Here is a 9,577-nt window from a genome sequence, read left to right on the forward strand (position 1 = left end):
TGTGTGTACACTGATGTTGTGTGTGTGTGTGTGTACACTGATGTTGTGTATGTTCTCCCTGTCCCAGGCTCAGCAGATCTGGGTGTTTGTCTCCATAAGTCGTCCAGTGGTCTGGACCTGCCTATGAAGGTGGTGGACATGTTTGGTTGCTGTCTGCCTGTCTGTGCTGTCCACTTCTACTGGTGAGACAGGACTCTAACAGGCCCCTTCTAACACCATGCACACACACACTGTCTGTGCTGTCATCCTCTACTGCTGAGGGAATACTCTAAACCCTGGGTCAACAGTCACCTTCTACTGCTGAGGGAATACTCTAAACCCTGGGTCAACAGTCACCTTTCACTGCTGAGGGAATACTCTAAACCCTGGGTCAACAGTCACCTTCTACTGCTGAGGGAATACTCTAAACCCTGGGTCAGCAGTCACCTTCTCCTGCTGAGGGAATACTCTAAACCCTGGGTCAACAGTCACCTTCTACTGCTGAGGGAATACTCTAAACCCTGGGTCAACAGTCACCTTCTACTGCTGAGGGAATACTCTAAACCCTGGGTCAGCAGTCACCTTCTATTGCTGAGGGAATACTCTAAACCCTGGGTCAACAGTCACCTTCTACTGCTGAGGGAATACTCTAAACCCTGGGTCAACAGTCACCTTCTACTGCTGAGGGAATACTCTAAACCCTGGGTCAGCAGTCACCTTCTATTGCTGAGGGAATACTCTAAACCCTGGGTCAACAGTCACCTTCTACTGCTGAGGGAATACTCTAAACCCTGGGTCAACAGTCACCTTCTACTGCTGAGGGAATACTCTAAACCCTGGGTCAACAGTCACCTTCTACTGCTGAGGGAACACTCTAAACCCTGGGTCAACAGTCACCTTCTCCTGCTGAGGGAATACTCTAAACCCTGGGTCAACAGTCACCTTTTACCCCCATGCAGAGAGGCTATGTGCTGATCTGATCTGTTTTGGACTGAGTTTCCTGTGCTGTGTTTAATGTGGATCTAACTCTGTTATGTTCTCCTGTGTTGTCAGTCTCTCTGTTGTTAACCCTGTTATATTCTCCTGTGTTGTCAGTCTCTCTGTTGTTAACCCGGTTATATTCTCCTGTGTTGTCAACCCTGTTATATTCTCCTGTGTTGTCAGTCTGTTAACCCTGTTATATTCTCCTGTGTTGTCAGTCTCTGTTAACCCTGTTATATTCTCCTGTGTTGTCAGTCTCTCTGTTGTTAACCCTGTTATATTCTCCTGTGTTGTCAGTCTCTCTGTTGTTAACTCTGTTATGTTCTCCTGTGTTGTCAGTCTCTGTTAACCCGGTTATATTCTCCTGTGTTGTCAGTCTCTGTTAACCCTGTTATATTCTCTTCTGTAGTCTACATGAGCTGGTGAAGCATGAGGAGAACGGGTTGATCTTCAAAGACTCTGAGGAACTATCTGGACAGCTCAAGGTACAGTAATATAATAATCCTCTTCAGCTGTGGAGATACAGAAACCCCTGATTTATACCACATCACTTGAGTCCAAAGCATTGACTATTGTTCCCAGTGGTATGATCCTGTAAACTGGCATCTTTTCTAAAGTATATTCTATCTTATCTGACTGTAACCAGTTCCTGTGATAGTGGTATATGGTCTGATATACACATGGCTGTTTTAACCAGGATCCAATCTACCCGTTTTATAAAACCTGTTCATGTCCCTATGTTGTGTCTCTCCAGTCTCTGTTGTGGGACTTCCCTGGCTGTGAGGACGAGGGCAAACTGGGTCAGTTCAGGAGGAACCTCCGGGCCAGTGGGGGGCAGCGGTGGGACCAGAACTGGGACCAGAATGTCCTGCCTCTCCTCACTGCACCCTGACTTCCCTGTTAGACAGACCTCTCTACAGCAGCTGACTCATCCCCTCTCTACATCTTCGCTTTGTCTCAAACCCCCTTCTTGAGCCTCCAATCTTCAACATTTTAACAGACACTCTTATCCAGAACGACTTACAGGAGCAATTAGGGTTAAGTGCCTTGTTCAAGGGCACATCCACAGATGTTTCACCTAGTCTGCTCGGAGATTCAAAACCAGTGACTTTTTGGTTACTGGCCCAACGCTCTTAACTGCTAGGCTACCTGCTCTGAACCGCTAGGCTACCTGCTCTGAACCGCTAGGCTACCTGCTCTTAACCGCTAGGCTACCTGCTCTGAACCGCTAGGCTACCTGCTCTGAACCGCTAGGCTACCTGTTCTGAACCGCTAGGCTACCTGCTCTGAACCTCTAGGCTACCTGCTCTGAACCGCTAGGCTACCTGCTCTGAACCGCTAGGCTACCTGCTCTGAACCTCTAGGCTACCTGCTCTGAACCTCTAGGCTACCTGCTCTGAACCGCTAGGCTGCCTGCTCTGAACCGCTAGGCTGCCTGCTCTGAACCGCTAGGCTGCCTGCTCTGAACCGCTAGGCTGCCTGCTCTGAACCGCTAGGCTACCTGCTCTGAACCGCTAGGCTACCTGCTCTGAACCGCTAGGCTACCTGCTCTGAACCGCTAGGCTGCCTGCTCTGAACCGCTAGGCTGCCTGCTCTGAACCGCTAGGCTACCTGCCCTGAACCGCTAGGCTACCTGCCCTGAACCGCTAGGCTACCGGCTCTGAACCGCTAGGCTACCCGCTCTGAACCGCTAGGCTACCCGCTCTGAACCGCTAGGCTACCCGCTCTGAACCGCTAGGCTACCTGCCCTGAACCGCTAGGCTACCGGTTCTGAACCGCTAGGCTACCCGCTCTGAACCGCTAGGCTACCCGCTCTGAACCGCTAGGCTACCCGCTCTGAACCGCTAGGCTACCCGCTCTGAACCGCTAGGCTACCTGCTCTGAACCGCTAGGCTACCTGCTCTGAACCGCTCGGCTACCCGTTCTGAACCGCTAGGCTACCCGCTCTGAACCGCTAGGCTACCTGCTCTTAACCGCTAGGCTACCTGCTCTGAACCGCTAGGCTACCTGCTCTGAACCGCTAGGCTACCTGCTCTGAACCGCTCGGCTACCCGTTCTGAACCGCTAGGCTACCCGCTCTGAACCGCTAGGCTACCCGCTCTGAACCGCTAGGCTACCCGCTCTGAACCGCTAGGCTACCCGCTCTGAACCGCTAGGCTACCTGCTACCAACTGCCACACGGTCCACTTTGAGGACCTGTCGGAAAGAGCAACTGTTACATCAGGCTAGTCTTTCCTCTGCTCTCTCTCCCCATGTGTCTCTCCTCCTGTGGATCTCTTCATTCCAGGCCGTTTTGATTCCCCTCTTAAACAACACTTGAATGTATAAATGGGATATTTTCCACAATGTAAATATTGATGTAAATAAAGACTTTATTACACAGTAATACACGTCTGGTTCCGGCTTGGTGTTATATTGTGTGTATTCCCTATCTAGTGCACTACTTTTGACCACAGCCCTATGGACCCTGGTCAAAAGTAGTGCACTTACAATGGGAATAGGATGCCATTTGGGATGCAGTTTTATATGTAGAGTTTGATCATCTCTATGGTGGCTTGTCTGTTGTAAAATAACACATGTGTCACTGGTCCTGTCATGACCTCATGTTGGATTCCAGAACTTTCTGTGGGAGAGAAAAACAAAAGAGAATTTATTTGATTTAATTTTGAAAGATGCATATAATTATAGACCCATTAGTTTCAGATGTGTATAATTATAGATCCGTCAGTTTCACATGTGTATAATCATAGACCCATTAGTTTCACGTGTATAATTACAGATCCATCTGGAAAGGAATTCATCCAAGGCTGTAGGATTAGATCTCTCCAGAACAGTGGAGATGGACTAGATCAACCACATGTATTTATAAAGCTCTTTTTACATCAGTTGTCACAAAGAACTTTACTGTAACCCAGCATACAAGGTAAGGAGTTCACTTGAAGACTATTGAGATTCATCCTCTACAGTATCTATGGGTTGGATGGTCTCCTCACTTAGCTGCTCTTTGAAGTAGTTGGGTTTACTAGTAATAATACATTAAACTTGTAAAGCTCTTTTCATTAGTTCTCTCAAAGCTCTAGGTTTAGTACTGACCTAGCTGGTGTTTAAAACTGTTATATGTGTCGGTGTTTCTGATGGTGGAGGAGATGTAGACATCAGGAGGGCTGCCATTGGCCGAACACCTCAGGATCTTAGAGAGAAGCTTCACCAGACAGCCAATGATATCTGGATCGTAAACTATGTCTATAACACAGGAAACAACAGGACAAGTGTCAGCCAACAATAGAATTAGGAAACAACGGGACTCGTGTCAGCTGACAACAATAGAATTAGGAAACAGCAGGACGAGTGTCAGCTGACAACAATAGAATTAGGAAACAGCAGGACGAGTGTCAGCTGACAATAGAATTAGGAAACAACAGGACGAGTGTCAGCTGACAACAATAGAATTAGGAAACAACAGGACGAGTGTCAGCTGACAACAATAGAATTAGGAAACAACAGGACGAGTGTCAGCTGACAACAATAGAATTAGGAAACAACAGGACAAGTGTCAGCTGACAACAATAGAATTAGGAAACAACAGGACGAGTGTCAGCCGACAACAATAGAATTAGGAAACAACAGGACGAGTGTCAGCTGACAACAATAGAATTAGGAAACAACAGGGCGAGTGTCAGCTGACAACAATAGAATTAGGAAACAACAGGACGAGTGTCAGCTGACAACAATAGAATTAGGAAACAACAGGACGAGTGTCAGCCGACAACAATAGAATTAGGAAACAACAGGACGAGTGTCAGCCGACAACAATAGAATTAGGAAACAGCAGGACGAGTGTCAGCTGACAACAATAGAATTAGGAAACAACAGGACATGTCAGCTGACAACAATAGAATTAGGAAACAACAGGACAAGTGTCAGCCGACAACAATAGAATTAGGAAACAACAGGACGAGTGTCAGCCGACAACAATAGAATTAGGAAACAACAGGACGAGTGTCAGCCGACAACAATAGAATTAGGAAACAACAGGACATGTGTCAGCCGACAACAATAGAATTAGGAAACAACAGGACGAGTGTCAGCTGACAACAATAGAATTAGGAAACAACAGGACGAGTGTCAGGCGACAACAATAGAATTAGGAAACAACAGGACGAGTGTCAGCTGACAACAATAGAATTAGGAAACAACAGGACGAGTGTCAGCTGACAACAATAGAATTAGGAAACAACAGGACGAGTGTCAGCCAACAACAATAGAATTAGGAAACAACAGGACTCGTGTCAGCTGACAACAATAGAATTAGGAAACAACAGGACGAGTGTCAGCCGACAACAATAGAATTAGGAAACAACAGGACGAGTGTCAGCTGACAACAATAGAATTAGGAAACAGCAGGACGAGTGTCAGCCGACAACAATAGAATTAGGAAACAACAGGACGAGTGTCAGCTGACAACAATAGAATTAGGAAACAACAGGACGAGTGTCAGCCGACAACAATAGAATTAGGAAACAGCAGGACGAGTGTCAGCCGACAACAATAGAATTAGGAAACAACAGGACGAGTGTCAGCCGACAACAATAGAATTAGGAAACAGCAGGACGAGTGTCAGCCGACAACAATAGAATTAGGAAACAACAGGACGAGTGTCAGCTGACAACAATAGAATTAGGAAACAACAGGACGAGTGTCAGCTGACAACAATAGAATTAGGAAACAACAGGACGAGTGTCAGCCAACGACAATAGAATTAGGAAACAACAGGACGAGTGTCAGCCGACAACAATAGAATTAGGAAACAACAGGACGAGTGTCAGCCGACAACAATAGAATTAGGAAACAACAGGACGAGTGTCAGCTGACAACAATAGAATTAGGAAACAACAGGACGAGTGTCAGCCGACGACAATAGAATTAGGAAACAACAGGACGAGTGTCAGCCGACAACAATAGAATTAGGAAACAACAGGACGAGTGTCAGCCGACAACAATAGAATTAGGAAACAACAGGACGAGTGTCAGCTGACAACAATAGAATTAGGAAACAGCAGGACGAGTGTCAGCCGACAACAATAGAATTAGGAAACAACAGGACGAGTGTCAGCTGACAACAATAGAATTAGGAAACAACAGGACAAGTGTCAGCCGACAACAATAGAATTAGGAAACAGCAGGACGAGTGTCAGCCGACAAAAATAGAATTAGGAAACAACAGGACGAGTGTCAGCTGACAACAATAGAATTAGGAAACAACAGGACGAGTGTCAGCCAACGACAATAGAATTAGGAAACAACAGGACGAGTGTCAGCCGACAACAATAGAATTAGGAAACAACAGGACGAGTGTCAGCAGACAACAATAGAATTAGGAAACAACAGGACGAGTGTCAGCCAACGACAATAGAATTAGGAAACAACAGGACGAGTGTCAGCCGACAACAATAGAATTAGGAAACAACAGGACGAGTGTCAGCCGACAACAATAGAATTAGGAAACAACAGGACGAGTGTCAGCTGACAACAATAGAATTAGGAAACAACAGGACGAGTGTCAGCCAACAACAATAGAATTAGGAAACAACAGGACGAGTGTCAGCCGACAACAATAGAATTAGGAAACAACAGGACGAGTGTCAGCTGACAACAATAGAATTAGGAAACAACAGGACGAGTGTCAGCCAACAACAATAGAATTAGGAAACAACAGGACGAGTGTCAGCTGACAACAATAGAATTAGGAAACAACAGGACGAGTGTCAGCTGACAACAATAGAATTAGGAAAAATGTATATATTAGAAATATATACTTTTGTTGTAATTAAAGGCTGGATTCAATCCATATCGCCAAAGCATCGCAGAAGATCAGCATACAAATGTAAAGGTCATTTCTGACTGAGTTGACATATGCAGTGTTTATTGTGAAGTCTCCGCGACAGAGGGAACATTGCCTTTAAAGCGGATCTTCAGCTTTACGGATTGAATAGAGACAGACCATGTTCCTACCTGCAGCGATGACTGTGGTGGCTCTGATCTCTCTCAGCTGCTTCTCTGTCACCTCCTCCCAGTCCAGATGCTCCACACACACTCTGGGAGAGTTCTGGTTGTCCAGCCCATTGAGCTGAATGTTGTCCCTCAGTCTATGTAGAACGCTGAGGTGACAGTCACTGAACACGTAGCTGGAGGGATAGCAGGACCTACACACTGCTATACCAGTCAACCCTACACCACAGCCCAGCTCTAGGACTGTCCTGTAGGAGGAGAGAGCAGAGACAGGACTCACACTGCTATACCAGTCAACCCTACACCACAGCCCAGCTCTAGGACTGTCCTGTAGGAGGAGAGAGCAGAGACAGGACTCACACACACACACACACACACACACACACACACACACACACACACACACACACACACACACACACACACACACACACACACACACACACATTACACACCAGATTGAGATGGAGTGGTAACAACAGCATGAGTTGTAGACAGAACACAATGACATAACACACACAGTAGTGTACCAACCTGTCAGTGAAGACGTGTGTGTTCTCCAGACAGAACACAGTGACATAACACACACAGTAGTGTACCAACCTGTCAGTGAGGACGTGTGTGTTCTCCAGACAGAACACAATGACATAACACACACAGTAGTGTACCAACCTGTCAGTGAGGACGTGTGTGTTCTCCAGACAGAACACAATGACATAACACACACAGTAGTGTACCAACCTGTCAGTGAAGACGTGTGTGTTCTCCAGACAGAACACAATGACATAACACACACAGTAGTGTACCAACCTGTCAGTGAGGACGTGTGTGTTCTCCAGACAGAACACAATGACATAACACACACAGTAGTGTACCAACCTGTCAGTGAAGACGTGTGTGTTCTCCAGAGCCCATTCAGCCAGGTAAAGAGCAGCCTCCCATGTGACCAGGCCTGTAGTTCCCTCAGAGATCACAGCTGTACTCTCTGATAGACTCACTGCTTCTCCACACGGCTACACACACACACACACACACACACACACACACACACACACACACTGTAAATATAAAATTAATATTTAATTAAAGTAATCCTTAAATTAATAATAATTGTATTATTTTAAAGGATAAAATAGAGGTCCCGTGTGGCTCAGCTGGTGATGCTTGCAACACCAGGGTTGTGGGTTCAATTCCCATGGGGGACCAGTATGAAAAAATGTATGCACTCACTACTGGAAGTTGTTCTGGACAAGAGTGTCTGCTAAATGACAAAATGTAGAATACAGTTTCTGTTGAATACAGTTTCTGTTGAATACAGTTTCTGTAGAATACAGTTTCTGTTGAATACAGTTTCTGTTGAATACAGTGTGGTGTTTTGAAAGGTGTGTGTATTACCAGTAAATAGCTCTTGTAGCACTCTGTCCCCTCCTCTACCCCCAGGACTTCACCCAGTGCATCATAGAGCTCATCCAGGGGCTCGCGCTCACTGGCTTCATGCTGTGCACACAGGGAAGAGAAGCATCACTTTACTGTTGTTCGCTTTAACAAAATGGACAATAAAGTTATACTTTATTGTATTCATGTAAAATGTGTAAGAATTGCCTTTTCAAATGCAACAGTTACTGTACACTAGTGAACTATTTCTGACAGAATGATACCAGACAAAAATATATCAGATAAAAGAACCCACCCTTTTGATGAGCTGAGACAGAAACAGTCTCCTATATCTTACTGAGGGAGGATGTTTACAGCACAGTGGATGAAGGCATGTCTGTAAACAGGTGACAATAGTCATTGTTAGTGTGGTTTCCAACACGGAAATCCAATGTACTGTTTCTATATATTGAACTAAATAGGCGTGGCATTAAAAAAATGCTTTGACAGTTAGGCAATACCTGCTTTAGAATGTCTAGAATAATTTCTGATGAGCTGTCATTCTCGAGCTCCCTTTCAAGGAACTGTAGAAAACAACAATAAATGTTATTACTGTATTCATGTCTTACTATTCCTAAACAACAACAAAAAAATACATTCAATTTATGATGCAGACCCTACATAGTACAACATGCAAGCAGCCCCGCTACTTACATTCCATGGGAAATTTGACAGTTGACTCATAGTGAAAAAGGAGACTTTAAAGTTATATATAACATCTGCTCTATTCCTTATGCAAGTGACTTTGTTTTTTTTGGTCTGATCCTTAGACAGATACATTTCGTTAATTTTCAACCAATATTACAGTGATATAATTCCCGAGAAATGATTTACACTAAACCACAGACTGGCCACGTGTTTCCCTGAGTTTGTTGTCTTCCTCTTTACCCAAGAAGCACTCCTCCTGTCGCAATGCCTGATGGTCAATGTAGTATAATCATGACAGACAGTAACGTGATAAGGGATACATCTTCTTTTTTTTTTTAAGAAAGTACAAATTATAAAACCTTTACAATGAGATGAGAGCTGTATTTTATTTCCCAATAAAACCTGTATCTGTGGGCCTACTGTTCTCAGTGCCGCCACCCTTAAAACTGATACAAGTCTACTGTTTTAGACCACTCCCCCTGTCTGTGTTATCTCTACCTCCACAACTGTCATCCCAAATAAATGA

At 45.0% G+C, this 9,577-nt stretch overlaps 2 protein-coding genes across 7 annotated transcripts in view; one reads left to right on the plus strand and one right to left on the minus strand.

Moving 5' to 3' along the window:
- alg1 (ALG1 chitobiosyldiphosphodolichol beta-mannosyltransferase) overlaps positions 1-3,346 on the plus strand; it is a 17,814-nt gene extending 14,468 nt beyond the window's left edge. For both annotated transcript variants that reach the window (XM_071391459.1, XM_071391468.1), the window contains 3 exons: positions 68-182; positions 1,370-1,445; positions 1,715-3,346. In XM_071391459.1, the coding sequence (XP_071247560.1) occupies positions 68-182; positions 1,370-1,445; positions 1,715-1,852 (329 nt within the window). In that variant the 3' untranslated portion in view covers positions 1,853-3,346. The remainder of the gene's footprint in view (positions 1-67; positions 183-1,369; positions 1,446-1,714) is intronic.
- eef2kmt (eukaryotic elongation factor 2 lysine methyltransferase) lies at positions 3,313-9,498 on the minus strand. Of its 5 annotated transcripts, none has more exons than XM_071391417.1 (8): positions 9,058-9,329; positions 8,865-8,927; positions 8,660-8,740; positions 8,200-8,466; positions 7,504-7,982; positions 6,973-7,217; positions 4,054-4,203; positions 3,313-3,583 (listed from the first exon to the last, which is right to left on the minus strand). In XM_071391417.1, exons 1-8 carry the CDS (start codon positions 9,181-9,183, stop codon positions 3,483-3,485), a joined length of 1,512 nt encoding a protein of 503 aa, XP_071247518.1. In that variant the 5' UTR covers positions 9,184-9,329; the 3' UTR covers positions 3,313-3,482. The 5 variants fall into 5 exon arrangements, with proteins under 5 accessions (XP_071247518.1, XP_071247527.1, XP_071247537.1 ...); XM_071391426.1 differs by having other exon boundaries at positions 8,365-8,466; positions 9,058-9,320; XM_071391436.1 differs by having other exon boundaries at positions 7,849-7,982; positions 9,058-9,319.
- Between the last annotated feature and the right edge of the window lie 79 nt (positions 9,499-9,577).

This window comes from Salvelinus alpinus, chromosome 1 (genome assembly GCF_045679555.1).
Source record: "Salvelinus alpinus chromosome 1, SLU_Salpinus.1, whole genome shotgun sequence".
Taxonomy (NCBI): domain Eukaryota; kingdom Metazoa; phylum Chordata; class Actinopteri; order Salmoniformes; family Salmonidae; genus Salvelinus; species Salvelinus alpinus.